This window comes from Ornithodoros turicata, chromosome 1 (genome assembly GCF_037126465.1).
Source record: "Ornithodoros turicata isolate Travis chromosome 1, ASM3712646v1, whole genome shotgun sequence".
Classification (NCBI taxonomy): domain Eukaryota; kingdom Metazoa; phylum Arthropoda; class Arachnida; order Ixodida; family Argasidae; genus Ornithodoros; species Ornithodoros turicata.
Window position 1 is genome coordinate 87980986 of NC_088201.1, and position 21005 is coordinate 88001990.

General features: G+C 47.5%; 2 protein-coding genes across 3 annotated transcripts in view; both read right to left on the bottom strand.

Moving 5' to 3' along the window:
- Positions 1 to 21005, bottom strand: part of LOC135378444 (prostatic acid phosphatase-like) — a 56523-nt gene that overhangs the window by 20411 nt on the left and 15107 nt on the right. The window lies entirely within an intron of this gene.
- LOC135378135 (uncharacterized) lies at positions 4268 to 9295 on the bottom strand. Its single transcript, XM_064611040.1, has 5 exons — positions 9177 to 9295; positions 8969 to 9108; positions 8754 to 8852; positions 6879 to 7240; positions 4268 to 4883 (listed from the first exon to the last, which is right to left on the bottom strand). The coding sequence occupies exons 1-5, from the start codon at positions 9293 to 9295 to the stop codon at positions 4443 to 4445; spliced, it is 1161 nt and encodes a 386-aa protein (XP_064467110.1). The 3' UTR covers positions 4268 to 4442.

Here is a 21005-nt window from a genome sequence, read left to right on the forward strand (position 1 = left end):
CCCCCGAATTATTTAGCGTTCCACCGCAGAAGATACTCTACGTACGAGAGTATGCAGTCGGCTGGGAAAAGGATTTCGACGGTGTGGAGTTTATGGACAGGATACCCGCAGATTGGGATGAGCAATATCCCACTCTCATAGTTATTGACGATCAAATCACGGAAAAGGGGGTTCTATCGGAGGTAGAGTCTTGTTTGTACGTGGTAGCCACCATAAGAATGTGTCCGTGATCCTGATCACAAAAGCCTTGTTCTATCACAATGCCGCTTTTCGAACGATATCGCTGAACGCCAGTTATATCGTATTGTTCCGGAATGCGCAGTCCGTACAACAGATCGAAACCTTCGGACGTCAGGTATTCGGGAAACAGGGGCTCTCCTATTTTGTCGAGGCATATAACCAGGCGACGGAGAAGGCGCACGGTTATTTAGTTGTGGATCTGCACGCGCAAACACCTCCCTCTCGTAGCCTGCGAACGGGTATTTTACCGCACGACCGGCAGTCCCTGTTTACGCCCGCGAAATGACGGCCGATCTTAGAAGACATCTCACGCTCCTCAAAGTATTGGCAGCCAGCAAACCGACGCACCGCGCAGAGTTACTTAAAGAGCTCAGCTGCGACGACATTCGAATCCTTTCGGAAATCTGTCTGAACATTCTACGCGGAAATATCCTACTTTCGACGGAACTTCATAAAAACCTGAAGACACACAAAAAAATCCTCTGCTTCCTCGCTCACAAGTCACTTCATAAGTGCCCCCGGCAGCTAAAGAAATATATTAGGGGACAACGAGGTGGTCTCATTCCCATACTTCCACTGCTCCTCTCAGGGCTATCAAGTCTCGTGGCGGGAGTCGCCGGGCGAGCGATATCCAAAGCCATCGGCCATGGCTCATAGAATAGAAATAGGTGAAGTTCTGAAATCTAACGATTCGGACGATGTAAAAGTGGGCAAAATACTGGAAGCCCTCTATTACTTGCTGAAGCGCGCTCACTATCATCCTCCTCCTCCTCCTCTGGAACCTGTCCATTCGGAGCCCGAACCGGAACCCAATCAATTCGATTTTAATCTTCTACCCTCCGGTGTTGATAAAGCACGCGCGAAATGTGTGCTAAAAGAATTGAAGAAAGTTTTCACCTGGCAGGCGGATAATGTGCTAGTATATAGAGGGAAGCAAATCAATCGGCTCTCGTGAGCTACTTAGCACGTCGTAGCGCGCTCATCAAGAAACCCAGGTGGTACAAAAAAGTATCGAAAATTATAAGCCCTCTGAAAATACACCGCATTGCTCGCTGGAACAAATATGGGGCCTTATTCGCCTTGAGAAGTCTGAGTGTCGCCACCATGCGGCGACCAGCGCGTTACGTCACAAGCTGGATGCGCGGCCGAAAGCAGACGGCGTTTAGTTTAATGTTGCTGCTTGGGTTTCACGACGTCTGTGAAAACTTTGTTTAACGACATCATTGCAAAATGGAATGCGACAGCGAAACCACGGAGGATCGTGTCACAGATAAATAAGCTAAGCCTTCTAACTATCGCAAACACATCACGACTGGCCAACCTAGCATTCGCTAGATCGTTCGTGTGTCATGTCGTACGTCGCGCGTTCCGTCATATTTTCCTTCAACTTGTTTAGCGTTACTAATTACACCTGTCGATAGATCTGTTGTTAGCTTGCTGTCATATCTTGTTGCGTTCACTTACTGGGAGCGGCCTATTGTTTAACAGTGTCTCTGCCGTTGTCAAGCATTAACAAATACATCGCTGCTTCTTGTGAAAACCCGCGGTGCCTGGAGGAAGGGGAGTTGGTGTTCGACGCCGGACACGTTGTCGACTTCAGAATAAGCAGCTGGAATGATGTGGAGTTCACCTTCTTGGCATATGTCCTTTCAACGTCGAACCTCAGTGGACACCCCCACGAACTGACCCTGACGATCGAAAACCGAGATGTAAAGAAAGCAGCGTGTTCCTGTAAAGCCGGGTAAGGGGCGCATATTTCATTCCCTCTCATGCTGCGCACAGCTGGTGTGACTTAAGTTGTGATTTCTGCTTTTAGGAGCCCCAGGTGTAAGCACATAGTTGCTCTCCTGCTCTACATAAATTCAGAGAAATCGTTCGACGTGCTCTCACAGACCGACCTGCCACAGAAGTGGGGTAAAACCCAGAAGGATTTCGTCAGGGAAAAGTATGCCCCGTGCCTCGCTACCAACCTGCCGTGTGCGAAAAAAGTAGGTTATCTTGTAACTTGGAAGATCATAACTTGGTTGTAGCACTAATGCATATACAGTCAGCCCTCGATTTATGAACACCCTTGGTTTCGAACCCTCCGAATAGAAGGATTCATAAAACGAGAGAGGAATACATGAGAAAAGAAGTTTAGTTCTACCGGGTGTCTTTCATAAAAATTTGCCAATCCAGGGTTGACAGTATTTTGCATTTGGTTCGTCTCTCACAGATAAAGCGCAGCAATATTCCTCTTCCAAATGGATGCATCCTTGACCGGATTCCCAAGCCTCTAGGACACCGCAACCTAGCAAAGCTTCACCTGGAAAACAGTGTTCCACAGCCACTCCCACTTCGTAAATGCTTAGAAGGTGCTTACAATACAACAACACAGTGTACTTATGTCTGTTGGCAGACACCATCACAGAGCCCAATCAGCCAGTGGAAGAATGTGAGCAGCCAGCTGCAGCATCTGAACTCAATCTTGTGGAACAAAGGAACTCAACTCAATTGTGGAACAAAGTGCAAAGCTGCAGAGGGACTTGCATGGATACGTGTCCACTGAAAAGCTGTACAGCGATATCTTAGAAGGAAGGACACAAGCCTGTTTGAGGGATATAGAACTTCTGACACGAGGGCAGTGCAGTTCAGACTTGTGGTTCCAACAACGTGTTGGCATGATCACTGCTTCGGTAGCACACACAGTTTTCACCCGAGTCAAAACCATTAGGTCAAAAATGGGACGCCATGATGTAAGGCCGCTGCTGCGTTTGATCATGCGCACTCACTCTGTAAAGACTAAGGCTATGGAAAGAGGACTTCGCCTTGAAGCTGAAGCAAAGTTGGCCTATAAGGCGGTACATGAAAGCCACAGCAACCTGAGAATTGATGAGTGTGGGCTTCACATCATGGACGAGCATCCTTATCTGGACGCAAGCCCTGATGGCTTGGTGAGCTGTGATTGCTGCCTCCAAAGGGCTTTAGAGGTGAAATGCCCAGTTGATATTACTGCATTCCAAAAGAGAGAACTGCTAGGAGACAGTGAGAACATCACCCTAAAGACTATAAGCAGGTACTACTATCAGGTTCAAATGCAGATGGGGCTTGCAAAGGTCAAGTCAGCAGACTTTTTTGTATATGAAAGAAAGGACAGGTACCTCTACCTCAGTGTAAAGTTTGACACTGCATACTTTGCCGAGCTTGTTGCCAGGTGCACATTTTTCTTCAAGGCACATATCCTGTAGCATTTGCTCACGTAAGCCCTTTGATCAGCTAAATTGTCAGCGTATGACTAGGGCTTGACTTCTTCGGGTTATACCTTTTGCAAAATTAGTGGGGGTGAAATTTTTTTTCAGCTCAAAATTCAGACGTATTTGGGTTATATTCGTTGTAGTTGTGTGCAAGATAAAATCGCAGAAATTCGGGCATATTTGCGTTATACTCTTCTGCCTATCGGAATTGCTTTGAAGAACAATTGTACACGCAAATTTGCAGGCAAACTTGGGATCTTTAGCTGTTGTTACATTATCCGTCACAGAGAACCTAAAGTCTTTGTTGCAAGTGTTTGCCATGGCACTTACTGCACACTAAAATGTGGCACGCTATTCCTTACTTGGAACGACCATTTGGAAATCAGAGGAAACCATATACACATGCAGTCAAGCAATCACGCTCGTGCCTTAGAGTGGGCTCCACGTAATGCACTGGCACAGTGAGAAGCCACCTTGGGGAATGCTGGTAGCCACTGAAAATTGCTCTGTCATGCGTATTTTTGGACAGTAACATCAGATTTCTCCTCTTCCATTGTTTTTGCCATTTCATTTCAAAGTTTTCAGTGATGGCACAGAAGCTAGCTTACGAGATTGGTTTTCAGGCAAGTCTGAGCTAAACACGAATTTCACAAATTTCGTTCAGGGGTAAATATCAGGCGGATTTTGGCTAAACCCGAAAAAGTCAGGCCCTACTTGTAAAGCGACAAACACCACATGGTTATGATTTGTAAAGTGAGTGCATAATTTATTTACTGTGATACAAGAAGTAGCAAGTTACAGTCATACAGGAAGTAGCAAGTTGTACGTAGAAAGCAGGAAGTCTGGATACTTGTGTTGTAACTTCCTCACTACAATACTGTTATTAAACATTCAGTAGACGTGAAAAATGTCAGTTAATAACTTTTTTTCACAGTACTCATGAGAAACTTTCAGGCAGAATAATGCCCATCATGTTCCGGTAAACAGAAACTTGTTTTCACTGAAGATCGGTTTCCCTATGTTTGCTAGAGCAGCAACAATTGTCGTGATATCGTTAATGTACGGCAGAAACTCCAGTGGAAACCTTTGCTGCAGTATTTTGAAGAGTTTCATTCTCTGGATCGCACGTTCAACGTGCACTCGCGCACTGGTTATTGACTGTGTCTGTTCTGCTTCGTGAGGAGAGAACTGCTTTTTCTTCTTAAGAAATGGCGGCCTAATTAGCTTTATGGCATGCTCAGAACAGAGGTCATCAATGAGAAATCCTTTATCTACCATGACACTGTCTATGTGGGGTTCACATGTTTCGATTACTTTGCTCTCTTTCGTACTGTGAGTGTCAGAGGTCCGACCTCCATATGCAGGACTTAGGTAACTAATAAGACCCCCAGGTGTCTCACAGACTACCCAGTAAACAATATATGTCTCAGAAAGGTCCACACGATATCCCACTTGGGATTTTAGGATATCCCAGGGACTAGGCTGAATAGCCCGTTGACGTCTCTGGGACAGACAGAGGATCTGTATTTCTTCCACATTTGCTGATCCAGGGAAGGTTCCAGGAATGTCTGTCAGAGATATTTGGACATATAGAGGACATATACAGGACGTATTATTATTGTATTTTGTAGCTTCTTTTTTGCAATTTTTACTTATTCTACGGAAAATACTACTCTGCAACAGAGAACATCGTACCAACGAACTCTTGTTTATTGAACACAAACCAAGTACAGTGATGTTACATGCACTGTAAGAAACGCTCTTTCTAATAGTACAAAATATGGTATTACAACATAAAGAGGCTAATTATTAACAATATAGGGTGACACGGATAAAACGCATAATAAGACAATAATGGTCATAATAATAATAATAATCACGTGATTGCTACGCCACTTAGCAACCGTCATCCCTGAAAGATAATCAATAACATAGTTAATTCCATCTATTAGGATAGCAGCTCAAACACTGCCATAAATAGGCGTAAAGAACAGACACTATGCAAAAAGTGGGAACAAATGCAAGACAGTGACTTACCGCAGTTTCTCTTGCAGTATAGATGGTTACATGCGGAAGCAGCCTAATCACTGGGACACCCAAGCGACGTCTTCCGGTTTATGCCTGGCTCTTCAGTGTTGTAGAGACACCAGTAACTTTACACATGTGTGAGGCTACCCATGGTTGTGTGTGGATACTGTAAAACAGTCACGTTTTATTAATCTAGAGTCACATCGCGTCCATGTGACATTTAAGAAAGATAAGCGGTCATGCAAAAAACAAGGAACTTTGAAAAACAGTGCAGTCGAACGTGAAAACATAACTGCTATCCTTTATATGAAAGACAACTGTAGCTGAGCCAAGCTTATCTACTAGCAGGCTGCGCATAGTTAATAGAATTTGCTTCACCATTGCTTTCATCATTCCCAATCAAATCCTGAATCAAAGAGATGTGAAGAATTGGACTTGCACTTTGTAGCTGTACACACACAATCTCACACAGTTCCGCCGTTCGCATGAGTTCGTCAGTGATACGCACCAGACAGGGTAAAGCAGGTAAAGCAAACTACAGCTGTTTACTCAGATACAAAGCTGTCATTGCTCCACACATCTACAACATGTGATCGTTGAAAAAAAAAAAAAAACGCACAAATCTTAAGTGAGGCAAAAGGAAGAACGAACTCACCTTAACTGGAAAGCCGGAGAACAAAGTAACGCTAGCTCTCGCACACCACGGCAATCGTTGTTATGCACAACCTGGTTGTTCGACGTACTGGCCAGTGCTGCCTCGATGCTCCCGAGATTCCAGTACAAAATACGCATGATGCTGAGGTTCCAAAGACCCTTCCGTGTAACATGTCATACCCTACCGAGCCGCTACGACGACGCGCCTCGCCTGTTTGAAACGGCGGTTGGGGAATGTCGATGGCGATGAGGCAGACGTCGTTACGCTTCGGCTCGCGCTTGTTGGGAACTTCATTCTTGTTATATCCCTCAACATACGTGACCGATCATTATAATTCCCGTGGAAAAGGTAAAATATGTTTTTTTCTCTCTCTCTTTTGTTTATTGACTATGGTGCGATACGTGATGAGTCGTTACAAATATGATTAGAAAAGGTATGGATATGAGGGTATAAAATCAATATTATTATTATGAGGAAAGAGTGAGAAATTGCCACGTCTGAGAATGCTGGAAATGGCTGTTATCGACACAATAAATCCTTGTAAGGTAAAGAAATGTAATTGTTGTGATATTCGTAGTATATCCACAGAATATTCACTGGGGGATATTTGTGACGTCTCATGGTGGATATACAGCGGACGTTGTGAGGATACGCGTGACATCTGTGACGTGTGAGACCAATTTGGGAGGTCTGTGGGATATTGATGGTTTGCAGGGTAGTATCTTGACTGTATGCGTTTTCTTATAATGGCTGTAGGTGAGCAGTCGTGATGCCAGATCAGTTGGCTGCTGTAGAGGTATCTCTGTACAATCTAGTATCATGCGTGTGCTGCTGAAGCGCTGGAAATATTTTGTGAGACATGCCAGAACAGCTTCCTTTGTTGGCTGGAATATGGCATGTTGTAGCACTGCTGCGAGTATTTGGACAGACTCCTTGAAAATATTCGACACAGTAGTCCTGTGCACACCAAAGAGTACGGCTAGAAGTGAGAAGGACATATAGTGGTACAATTTTACAAATGTAAGTAAGATTGCATCTTCATTAGCCACACAAAAGCTCCGAGATGACTGGAGCAGCCGTATTTCTGTGTACAGATCCGCTAGCATGTAGAAAGTGTGAAATGTCCCTATACCGGTCACACATCGCAAAAAGTCTTCGTCAGCTATAGTGCTAATTGAAAGCAGCTGGAACTGCCTTCCTCGTGCCAGGTTAGCACTGTCCACTTGTATACCAACGGTCCTTGTAAATTCTTCAAGCTCAGGGCCAGCTGCTCTGAGGTAAAACACATCGTAGGTGAGGGAAGGAGAAATAATAGGCGAGAGGTGGATAGAACGGGATGTTTCCGATGCTCTAAGTTTTCTTAACAAGCAAGAAAAGCAAGGCTTGGTTTGTTATACATGTTAAAAGTGATAAGAAACACCCCAATGCAGAGAAACAAAAGGACACACATCAGCAATTCGGTGCTGGTGTGGTGTCTGTCCTTTCTTTGTCCTGCACTGGGGTATTTTTATCGCTTGAAGTTTTCTCCCATCAGCCAAAACATGGAATGATGTTTTTGTGTGCTACATATACATAGACCCTGAAGCTTTAGGGTTAAACCCGGTTTCTACCCGCAAAACTGCACCTAAGCTAGGCACATCTTGGCAATGACATAGTAATTTTGCCCAAAATACATGGTTGATCTCGACTTCTGACACTCTGGATAAACTGTACAACAAACATTTACTCTACAATAGAGCCTGATTCCTCCCTGAATTCAGTCTGATGGTAATTTTTCCGCCCAAATTTGCACGAATTTTCGACATAAAGTGGTTGACCCAATTTTTACCCCTGAATTTGGAAAAAAGTAACACCTGAAAACTTCACGGTCTACATATACATAAATGCCCTGTAACAATATCTATAATGATCTCGAGAAGCTCTTAGCAATTTTTTAATTTAAGAAAAACCATCCCATTCCTTCCACTTCTGCAATGTCCTATTCGTCCCGAAGTGACAAGCCTGAAGACGTTACTTTTCACGTCAATAGGTCGCCGACTAAGCTTGTGAGTTTGGCATGCCATAAGGGTCTATAAATACTTCAGCTAGCTGTTGGGATTTGATGTGCAAAGAAACAAGGCGATGTCAAGTGATCCCGTGCAGTGATTTACCCAGGCTCCCGCTACAGTCCCCTAAAATTTTGCCCACTCCCCCTATATTTTTTCACCTCGCACCCCCTGTACGGGGTCTTGCACCTGGAGCCTTTAATTGTGTTTTTTTTCTGCATTGTGGCCCCTGAGGAATTATTACCCCCACCCAGTTTTTCACGACATCCCCTGACCCAGACTTTCTGGATAAACCACTGATTCTGTGTACCTGAAAACTTGTAGCAGATATAGTAAACTTGATGGACCAATCGACCATTATGACAAAAACAATGGGCACATTGGTGCCATACATAGATATTTTTCTTATAGCTGTGTTGCTACAACAAATGTAGAAAATATTTTGGCTGCCTCATTCCTCCAGCTGTCTCATACCTCCTGCCTGTCCCTTGCTAACTGACAAAAGGCTAGATGAAGAATCAGTGCGGGCCATGCACACAAAGGAAGACTTACCATCAGCTGTGCCATTCTCCATGGAGTAGCCATCTTCAACCTGCGAGTGCTCGGCTCCTTCCACACATGCAGCATGGCTTGACAGGTCAAGAATTCCACCTATTAGAGTGCAAGCATCATTTGAGCAGAGTTTTACGAACAGTGATTAACAACGGAATGCAGTGCTTGTAAACGTCGGCTATGCGGTGCAGTGTCTATAAAGAGGTCAGCGTCACACCTGTCATTTTGTTCCTCTTGACCTTGACCTCTGTCAACACAGTCCTGCGTTAAATTTTCACCAGCTGAGAGGGACAGCCCACTGGCACTATCCTCCATAAGCATGGCACGATCACCAGGATCATGTACCTCATAACATCTGTCAACTGGCAGAATGGAACTTGTGTTCACGTTTGATAGATCTTAAAAAAAAATATTGGGGCTTACTGTTTGTACCAGTACTGCTGTGCTCGACTAGGTTCCGTCGGGGGTGCATGAAATGAAATGGCGCACAAAATCCTGCAGGTGAACTTCTGACCGAGCTGACGGGCGTGACTTTCTTGCATTCTGCGTAGGTATAGGTGTCGCCGACCTCTGGTAAAGGTTACGTGTACTCACGAGTAACATTAATAAATATCCAGCAGAAGCGTGTTAGTAAGCAAAACACCCACCTATCATGCTTCGATTTGCAAGCCGCAATGCGCGATCCGACGTCACAGCAGGCTTTTCATGATGATGTGTCGGCAAGTTCCTGCTTGGAATAGCGCCCAGGACAAGCTTCCTACGTTTCCACCCTGTTACGAAATGAAGTACATCGGCATTGTTGCAGGCTCCTTTGGTAGCCTCTATGGATAACTTACCAAACAAAGTAGAGCCGACAGGATATACAAAGTCGTCCTCTGCGAAGTGTTTGCTGCAAACACGGCTGTGGCAGGAATTCATCTTTCCCATTCTCAATTTCACAAGCCATGCTCTCCGGAGTTTTCTGTCGAGCGGATAGAAATGAAAACTAACACCACGCTCGCCCGCGTAGGTTTTACACTGAGGCACTGTGCAAAATAACACCATGTTTGCGAATTTGGACACTTGAAGTCATCAATTCCATGAAATCGTGTGATAAAAGCACATGGAGAGCTTCTTGACACAGTAAAAAGGGTACACACGTATACTGCGTATATCGGCCCGATCGGCGGGTATCCAGCTTGTGACGTCGCTGCACCACGTGATACCCGCGCTCGTAGCGCCACCGTCGTTCGTTCTCAAGGCGAATAGAAAGATCAAGAAGAAATGGTTAGGTGGAGTGGATCGGTACCGAGGTTATCACAAGCTCACGCGCGCAGAAGCCGTGGAACAGCTGAAAAAAGAAGATGCTTACACCCTTCACAAGCCAGTGAAGAAAAAATTTAAGCGACGCTCCATCATCACAACTCACGTGCAGGATTTATATCAGGCAGACCTTCTGGATATGCGTAAATACCAGAAGTTTAACAAGGGCTTCAGGTACATCCTAACGGTCATAGATACACTATCGAGGTACCTGTACATGGTCCCCATTCGCACAAAGCGCCCGCAAGACGTAAAGAAAGCTCTCCAACGAGTTTTCCGTCACGGAATTCCGAAGAATTTGCTCACGGATTGCGGAAGCGAATTTTGGGGTTCCCCCGTTTGTTAGTATTTTCAGTCGTTACTAAATCACTACAGCATGCAAAGCAGAATGAAAGCGGCCTCCTGTGAACTCGTGCAGAGAACAATTAGAGAAAGAATAGCCAGGCATTTCACTAGTACGGGGAAGTTTAATTATATCAACGCACTGCCGAAGATAGTGGCCGACTATAACGACTCGGTACACTCCGTCACGAGAGCAAGTATAAAGCAGGGGACCAGGTGAGGCTCGCGTTAGATCGCGGCGTGTTCGCCAAAGGCTACGATCAAAGGTGGACGGCCAAAGTGTTCGAGGTGTCGCGAACGAAAAAGACCGATCCGCCAGTAGTGTACGTGAAATATTCGACGGGAAAAGAAATACTGGGATCATTCTACGAGCAGGAGCTGCAGCCCATCCACCATCTTTCCTCGTACGATAAGCCACTCATATCCGCGGTGATTAGAAAGAAGAAAATTAATGGGGTGTTGCACTACTTGGTTCGTTGGTTCGGATACGCCAAAGATCACGATTCTTGGGTGCCCGCCAGCGATGTCAGAAAATGAATTTTACGTGTATGTGCTCTCGAACGCCAGCATGGACCTGTACCCGTCCAACATGCTGAATGACTTCGCGATCGCGTTAGATAAGCTGCTACACCTGGATGATTCGTACGTCGTCGGTCTAGAGGGATTTTCCATTCCCAACAGCTTCCTGAACGTGAACCAAGCGCCTGATAACCGGATAACGCTATCAACGGAGAAGTGGCAAACAAAACAGCTCACGTTCGAAGACACGGACACGCTATTGAATAAAATATTCCCCGAATATGGGATAGAGTGGACTTACGAGGAAGATCACTACGTGTTTAAGCTACCGTCGCGCGTGCGCTCGGTGAAATTAATCGACAGACCGCTGCATCTCGCCTTTGAAATCGTCGACATCGATGGAGATCACCCGGAGGGCGGTATAGTACGCGCTGTCCCAAACGTGTTACCTCTAGAGGAGGAAAGAGCCGTTATGATGCGAGTTCGCCGGGTGATAGTGATCAATAACGATCTAATTTTAGAACCCCGATCGCTAATTACCGACACGTTCAACGAATTCTTCAGAGCGATGATCGATACGGAATCAAGGGTGGAATACAAAGACAACACTTACTCGCTCTCTCTCCCTGCGAATTTCAACTTGTCGACCGAGTTCCTCGACCTCATTCAGGTGAAGCACGTCCGTGTTGAAGGATCCCGAAAGCGCATCACGCGTAATCCCATAGTGAAGACGTACCGCATCCACATAAACACTCGAGAGACGGAAAGTTGGCGCATTTCACTTCCACCAAATTACTACGAAACACCCGAAGCTCTCGTGAGCGCCATCCATGAGCGTCTGCAGCCGGAGGCTTCCCTCACGTACGATGCATGGGCGAGAAAGTGTTCGTTAGCCGTGATTTTCCGTGATACCGCTGATAGATCGACGCTGACGCTGCACTTTAAGCATGTACACTAAAGCGGTACCAATCTACGGATTTGGCGTTCCGACGGTATACAGGTCGCACCTGTACCAGAGGGGAGGCAATTTCTTTTCTCAGCTCGGGCGTTTCGCTATTCCACTCTTTAAACGCGTATCGCCCTACTTAAAAAGACGGCTGTTGCGACCGCTAAGCGCGTGGCCAAAAATCTATCGGAGGGAGACTCTTTCGGAAGTGCGCTTAAATGAAATTCTCGAAGTTGAAATTAAGTGAAATTCTCCGCGAACTCGGAGGGGCTGGCGGGCGAAGAAAGAGGAGAAAACCGGATGTCTTCGACGGCATAAATCACGCTGGTTGCGCGGCCACAATTTAGTTGCGAGATGGACACGATTAACGTCGTACATCCCGACACTCCTCCCTTGGATAAGCCGGAAACACAGTTATTTTCCGTGCCGGGAACGCAGTGGCATATACTGAAGGGGGAATATGAGGTATTCTACCCGGTCGCTGACATATCCTCCGTCATAGAGTTCCAGCTTTCGAATTTGGGGCACCACTATCTCGATTTGAACTCTGCGTACATAGTGACGAAAGTCCGCATCGTACGTGACGATGGTTCGCTACCGGAAACACAGGCTGGCGATCGGACGACCTACGACAAGGTCTACCCCGTCAACGCGTTCGCCAGCTCGCTTTTCAAGAATGTAGCCGTCTTCTTGAATCAGACCATGATTATGAATAATGATTTGTATAGCTATAGAAGCTACCTGGATATTTTGCTTCACGCCAGCACCACGGAGCAAAATACCGTGCATAAAGCAGGTCTGTACACGCAAGAAGAAGCGCGTCAATCGGAAAACAACATTCGCGCTCGTGGACCGACCGAACGATACAACCTCACACGTGGCGGCAAGACCATCGACCTGGTTTCCAAGATCAACTTGGACATTTTCCTGCAGCCTAAGCTACTCATATCGGGAGTGGAGATTAGGCTTGTTTTTTATCAAGGCTCCGCATTATGACGCATAGACGCGTTCCGCACTATGAAGACCGATCAGGAGCAGCACACACATAAAGTGGAAATCATGAGTGCCACCTTGTACATAAAGAAAATCACCGTGTCTACCAGCCTATTCCTCGGACACGAAATGGAATTGCAGCAGCGCAAGGCTCTCTACACACTGGCTGGAAGTGAATCGCGTATTCGTTCGCTACCAGTTTGGAACCTCGATGCATGCCTGGAAGATTTATTTCCAGAGAAGATACCGTCTAAGGTGGTGGTCGCATTCGTGCCCACCCTAGCCTACCAGGGAGCATTCAAACGGGACCCGTATCGATTTGTCAACTGCGACATTGAGTCGGCGACGCTCAGCGTGATACGGGACGCAACGAATAGACACGTTCGACTTCAACAATAACCTGAACCACCGAAGCTACTTCAACCTCCTGGAGCAGCTGTGTGAGAAGCACGTCTCCTACGAATACAACCACTACGTTGGAAACAAGTTCCTACTGTACTACGACCTGGATCCCGATCCTGTCCACCTGTCACCGATCAGGCGTGGAAACGTTCGTCTGCAACTCAAGTTCCGACGTGCCTTGGCCGAACCCACGACCGTATTGATACTGTCCGAGAGTGTGCGAATTATGTCCATCGATAAGAACAGGAACGTCACACTGGGTTAGCGATGTTCGAGCAAGATATCGAGAGACTCCTGAAGTACAACGATTACACTTCGGCACTCTTTCGCGGTGTATACGCTCGAGACGACCGTCTGCCAGCGCTGGATAGACCGGGTATAATCGTGGTGAACACCGATCAGCGACAGCAAGCTGGGGAGCACTGGATTCTGTACGTGAAAATGAAGGATGACCTCATCTACTTTGATTCCTTCGGATTGCCACCCATCGAACCCGAGTTGGAATGCCTCACCGTCGATGAATATAATGATGTCTGTATCCAAAGCCTGTATTCTCCAATGTGTGGTGTGTACTGTTGTATCGTGGCGACACTGTTGGCGAAAGAGAAATGACTGAAGAGCATTGTATCCCTGTTTTCCGATAATCTCGCCGCTAATGACCTAAAATCAATAAAGCTGCTAGAAAAGTTGTTTGTCGCTTAAAAAAGTGTGGTGTCCTTTATTCTCCCCCACACCACAAACTATACTTGCTTAGTCAATGAATACGCGCTATAGCTCCCTATCATATCATTCTATCAATAGAGCTTCCCGCCATATCAGCCTATCTTCCTAATCCATCACAACAAAGCAACATTTTTTTCTCTTAAAATCAGAAATACATGTATTTTTATTTTACTGCTAATTACATATGGGACGCGGACTTTCGCTGGTCTCGCGGTCACTTCTTCTTTGCGTGAGTAAAGATGATGTCGACTGAATCCCTGAATCTCTCCTTCTTCTCTAGTTTCAGATCTGGTAATTCTCGCATTTCTTGCAAATCTTCATCTGTGAGTCGCTTAAAACGACTGGGTAGGTACACCTTTATGCGTGTATCGTTGTCCATCAGGAGTTCCACGTACACGGACTCCCCGTACATAGTATCCACTTTGCGTAAGTCCAGCACGTCGGGCTTTTCGTTGTTCGGAACAATGCTCATTTTCTGAATGTCCCCATCACCGGGTTTCTTTAGTTTATCCAGCTTCTCGAAAATAGATGACATATCTCTCAGTGCAAGTTTCTACGCACGCCAAATGAACTGAAAATGAGGACAACTATTACCTAACTTTCCTCATCTTGAATACAATACTGAAACATACCTTTCTCGTTGTGCGCTTCACCGGGAGTCGACCGACGGAAGTAGCTTCACATACCTCAAATGAGCTGTATATATCGCAACTTTTATATAAAGCACCCCTGGAGGAGCGCAAGGGTGGTGCGATTCTCTTTACACAATCACGCGGGAACAGCATCTGATATATGATGCGCGCGCGCGCGCGAAGGACATTTGGAGTTTCTTGGCAACTGCATAAGCCAACCCTTTGTTCTTGGTGCTTGTTTCGGCAATGAGCAGGTGGTGACGTGGGCTCATAGGGAATCAGGAGTCCACAGTGCGTGTCTAAAATTATCAGCGGGAAGGGAGTGGGTTCGTGTCCACCGACGTCCAAAACGTTCAAATATGTATTTCCGCGATGACAACTTAAAAATTCGGATGCAAAAGGGCACTTCCCGATCATTTGGCTAAACGCAGGAACGTGCTGACGAATATTAATTTACCGGCACGTAAGGAGGGTGAGTGTTTTAAATACAATACGCTCGCTCTCCTGCACCCGCAGGAAAGGAATTTGTGGAAAAAATGTGAAAACTATGCCGCGGAGTACTGGTGGCCTAGTCGCTTCCCCGTTTCCTACTCTGATCTGGATGAATTTGAAGACAAAAACAAGATATCCGTGTACGTATACGAGTACGTCGATCAGGGAGTGCACGTGTCGCGACCCCCAAAACTCGAGTATGAAAAGAAAATTCACTTATTGGCTATAGGTGAACATTTTTTCAGAATCAAGTCTCTCGAGCGGTTGCTGATGAGAGACAACAGGCGTTTCGTATGCGAGCGTTGCACGCGCTCTTTCCCGAAGGAAGAGAGCATGGCGAAACATCATCGCCTGTGCGCGGACGTAAACGAAATTATATTGGAATTTTGCGAACCGGGCAAAAACTTTGTAGAATTTACTAAAATACAGTACAAGCAGCAGTATAACTACGTCGTCGCGTTGGACACGGAGAGCGTACTCGCGCCCAGTGGTGTTGGCATGCAGCGTCACGTCACCTCGAGCTTCTGTGCCGTGCTCGTGCGCACCCACGACTCGAAGTGCGCACCACGAAGGTGATGCGCATCAGGACGCACCACGGTGAAGATTCCGGGAGGCAGTGCGTCAGAGCTTTGATGGAAATGCGGGACGAGATGATCGCCCTGAACGACTGCCCCGCGGAAATGGTGCTGAATGATGAGCAACGAGCGCGGCACAGAGCTGCCACCCACTGCGCGTACTGCGGGCGGGAGTTCGCGCAAGATCTATCCCGTGTCCGGCACCACGACCATTCCAAGCGCTGTACTGCCGGCGAGACAAATTACATCGCGACGCTGTGCAACCACTGTAACATGGCGTGCACGACGCGGGAAAAACTGCCCATCATGGTGCACAATCTGGCCTACGATTTGGCCGGACTGCTGCGGGAATTTCACCTTCTCGAGTGGAAGCGAGCTCCCTTCATCGTGGCCAGTTCCATGGAAAAAATCCGATCGTTCGAAATTGGCACATTCCTATTCAGAGATACCATGCAGTACCTAAATTCGCTGGGAGAGCTCGTGGAAACCATCAAATCCATGGGGGGCGCAGAGGCGTTCCAATGCCTGAAGCAGGTATTTGGAGACGACTACGAAAATTTGCTTCGTAAAGGTGTATTCCCATACAGCCACGTTAGCTCGTTCGCAGTATACGACGAATTGGCTCTGCCGGCAAAATCCGCCTTCCGAAACGATCTGACGGGGGAGGGTATAAGCGACGAAGACTATCAGTACGCGCTGCACGTATTTGAACGTTTTCGATGCTCGAATCTGAGGGATTATAATGCATTGTACCTGAAAACAGATGCCCTGTTACATGCTGACGTAATCCAGCACTTCCGGCGCCTGTGCTACGACGCGCGCGGATTGGAATTGCTTCATTGCGTTTCGCTGGCATCCTATTCGTGGCAATGCGCCCTAAATTACACGCGGGCAAAATTGGAGCTGATCGTTGACGAGGACATGTACCGAACCATCGAATCGGGTGTTAGAGGCGGACTCTGTCAGGTGAGCAGGCGTCATTTAAGGGCTAACAACCCACTGTGCAGTGGCTACGATCCCGATAAAGAGGAGGTGTACCCATATCGTACATAGATTGCAACAATCTTTACGGATTCAGTATGATAAAGCACCTCCCCGTCGGCGATTTCGAATGGGTCGAGGATTTTAGCTCTGTGGATTTTATGCGCCACCCCACGGATTCGGACGTGGGATACGTGTACGTGTGCGACTTGGAGTATCCAAAATCTATCCACGCGCTGACGTGGTACTTCCCCCTGGCTCCTGAGAAGGCGGTCGTCCCGAAGGAATGGCTCTCATCATTTCAGCGGGGGCTCCTCGAAGAGTTAATTTATCAGCCGGCGAACAGCAAAAAGCTGCTGCTCACGTGCAAGGACAAGGTCGAGTACGTGGTTCATTACGCTCTGCTCGCGCTCTATTGTAGATTGGGCATGCGGGTGACGAAAATTCACCGAATTCTAAAATTTCGTCAGGCACCATTCCTGCGTCCCTACATTGAGGACAATGTTGCCAGACACGTGGCCTCGAGCATGACGTTCGAGAAAAATTTCTGTAAAATCTCAAATAATGCGGTCTTCGGACGTACGTTGCTAAATAAATTTAATATGCAAGACATTCGAGTAGCCTTCGATGAGGAGACGGCGAGTCGCCTCAGGAGTCAGGCGGAATGCGTGCGAATGAAAATTTTGTCCCCCGATTGTGTCATATACGAAATGCGCAAGAGAAAAGTGCGATGCGATTTCCCCCTGCAGATTGGCTTCACGATTTTAGAACTGAGTAAGTTAACCATGTACTCGTTCTACTATGAAACCCTGTTGAGTAAGCTCACTTGTCCGGTGATTACCTGCTACTTTGACATGGATTCTCTGATCCTCAACCTATTCTGCAAGGACTACGAAGATCAGTTACGTGCGATCGCCGACGACCATTTAGACTTGTCTTCCTTCGATCGTGATCATCCACTGTACAGCGAGAGGAATCGCGATAGACTTGGCGCGTTCATAAGTGAAACGGGTAGCATACGCATCGAGGAAGTAATATGCTTGAAAGCCAAAATGTATTACATCAAATTAGCCGGGGGAAAACAGATAGCAAGAGCTAAAGGGGTCAAAAAGAACATTGTGCGCAAACACCTCCTCCATGATACGTACCGCGATACCTTATTCAAGCACGCTAGCGTATCGCACGAACAGGTGTCAGTAGTGGGAAAGAAACAGTGCATGTACACCATCAGAAATGTGAAAAGAAGTCTGATGGCGTACGATGACAAACGATATCTGTACAATGACGTGGACTCCTACCCGTACGGAACCTGCGAATATGGTAAGCTCGAGTGAATGACGTAGATAGCGGGATTTCACCTGGCGTTCTTTCCCCAGATAATGCAGTGGATGAGAAGGAGTAGCATCATTTGGACTGCGCCACTGGAAGGATGTGGTACCTCGTTCTCTTCTCACTCGTCTCGTGCGCGCTGGCGCTGGACGTCGGCAACTGTACGGCGAGCATCAAGCTGGAGAAGGATAAGCGCACGTACGCGCACAAATGCCCCGGCGACATCTTGGCCATCAGAGAGTGGCGCGTGGTACCTATGCGGTCCGGCATTAACCTGGACAGGAACGCTACTGGAACATTGCGTACGTGCCTTCACTCGCCGGACGTGAGGGACAGCTACGAATATATCCAGTGCACGTGGAAGTGCCAACTCACGGAGGACGAAATTTTTCTCAGTCGCTGTCCCGGAGACGTCTACATGATCCGTCATTTCCGCGGAACCATGCCCAGCATCAAAGGAATCAACCTCTCCAAGACTGCCATGCTTTTCCTCAAACATGTACTCAATAAACGTTGAAAGGTATTTTTTTCCCTGTCTGTTCGATCTCGTAGAGCTATCTGAGATAGAGATACCCAATTGGGTTACAACCATCTGAAGCCACCGCCGAGCGATCCGCGCACCATCTGGCGGCCGCCGGTGAAGGCTATGTTCAGTAGGCCAATCAGGACCTTCTAGCCATTATGGTGCGGCTTAGCGCGGGCCAATCGGCATGAAGAGATGGGTAAGTTTGAACATCTGAGATAAAGCCGCAGCGGGGCCGCTGCCATCTGGCGGGCACTAATGAAGGCTATGTTCAGCGGGCTTAGTCAGTGGGCTTAGAACGGGACCAATCGGTAGGCTTAAATTGGGGACGGCCAATCAGAGGGCTTAGAAAGCCTGGGAGAGTGATGAGTAGGCTTGGAATGGACCAATCAGCGGAGCCGGTTAATTAGCATAAAGGGGCGTAGCTGTGCTCAGCGATGCGCATGCACCAATCAGCGTAAAGTGGGCAGAGCCGAGTAATTAGCATAAAGGGGTGGAGCTACAGTCAACCAATCAATGATCAGTCAAGGCTTAGCACGGGCCATTCAGTTTGAACTGGGCGGAGCCAAGCCAACTAATTAGCATAAAGGGGTGGAGCTACGGTCAGCTAATCAAAGATCAGTGGGGCTTGGCGCGGACCAATCAACGTGAAGTGGGCGGGGCTAATGGCGGCCAATCAGATGGCTTTGGATTGGCTTGTGATGGATTACAAATGGATTGTGTTGGCTTAGAACTGGATTGTGTTGGCTTAGAATTGGATTAGAATCGGCCATCTTGGTTTAGAAAAAGGATGTCGTTATACAGTACGGTTCTTATGCCGTATGGTTCTTATACAGGCACCGTTATTATGCCGTATTAATCTATACTACTGACACGTTGTAACACCGACTGGCCGATGCACACCAGTCATACAAGTGCATGACATACAGTACGTCGTCAGCTTTGCCGTCTTGCCGAACTGCCCACGGGATGTAATACTCGGAATGGACTTTCTAGTCGAAAACGAAGCAATCATCGACTTCACAAACGCGCAAACACCGACGTAACCGCCGTGATGACTCAGCACGTCAACCTGCCTCCCTTGTCGTCAGTCCTTGTGACCGCTACGTGTGACAGGGCACCGACTGGCTGTTTGTTGGCTGAAGGCAACACGCAACTTCGCCTCGAACGAGGAATTGGGATAGCAAGAGGAATTGTGCCCGTAAAAAACGGAATATTCGAACTCCTGGTCACAAATTTTCGCCCGGAGGCACAACGCCTGGCGAACGACACGAAGATAGCCGTTCGCCAATACTCCACCACGGATGTTTGCCTGATGGACACTGCTCGCATCGCGGTCACCACGGAACACGACGCCGGACATTTCGACGTAAACCCTCAACTCAATACAACTCAGAAGCAAACCCTTCTCCAGATGCTCAACGATTTCAGTGACTGCTTCGCTGCATCGTCGAAAGTAAAACAAACGCCCATTGCGAAGCACCGCATCATCGTCGACGAAAAGGCCCGTCCAATTCACCGCATGCCGTACCGGGTTTCCTGCAAAGAGCGAGAAACGATCCCTAACACAAGTAGAAGAGATGCCAAGAGATTACATTATCCAGCCGTCGACCAGTCCGTGGGCATCGCCGGTGGTACTAGTGAAGAAGAAGGACGGAACACTCAGGGTTCTGCGTCGACTACAGGAAACTCAATGAGATAACGAAGAAGGACGTCTACCCGTTACCGCGCATCGACGACACGCTCGATGGCCTTCAAAACGCAAAATTTATCTCTTCCATGGACCTCAAGACAGGGTACTGGCAAATTGAAGTCGACGAACGGGACCGTGAGAAGACTGCCTTCGTCACTCCGGATGGACTTTTCGAATTCAAGGTTATGCCTTTCGGCCTTTGCACAGCACCAGCGACGTTCCAGCGTGTTATGGATACAGTTCTCGCCGGGTTGAAGTGGCAAACCTGCCTGGTGTACCTCGACGATGTTGTCGTCTTCGCAAGAACGTTCGAAGGACATGTTGAACGGCTAAAGCAAGTCCTCGAGGCTATCAAAACTGCAGGGCTGACGTTGAAGCCTCAGAAGTGTCGATTCGGCTACGAGGAACTCAGATTTCTCGGCCATCTCGTGTGCAGCGACGGCGTACGCCCTGACCCCGAGAAGACGGCGGCCATCGCAAATTATCCTGTTACGGCGTACGATCCTGTTACGGCGGCGTACGAACGGCGTACCATCCGCAAACGAACGGGCTCACTGAACGCCTAAACAAAACCCTTGCCGACATGATTTCGATGACGTCGACGTCGAGCACAAGACATGGGACGAAATACTGCTTTACGTCACGTTCGCCTATAACACGGCTGTCCAGGAAACAATGGGATTCACACCGTTCTGCCTTGCACACGGCCATGACGCATCGACTATGCTGGACGCGGTGCTGCCCCACGAACCCAGTGATGTAGAAAACGACGCTCTGGACTTCACACAGCGAGCAGTAGA

Excerpts from the sequence above, each read along its gene's own strand:
- LOC135378135 (XM_064611040.1), bottom strand. The coding sequence starts at position 9,295 with ATGCAAGAAAGTCACGCCCGTCAGCTCGGTCAGAAGTTCACCTGCAGG. Across the intron at positions 9,109-9,176 it reads CAGCAGTACTGGTACAAACA|ATGTTATGAGGTACATGATC; the intron begins GTAAGCCCCAAT and ends GCCAGTTGACAG. Across the intron at positions 7,241-8,753 it reads GGAGAATGGCACAGCTGATG|AAATACGGCTGCTCCAGTCA; the intron begins GTAAGTCTTCCT and ends ATCTGTACACAG.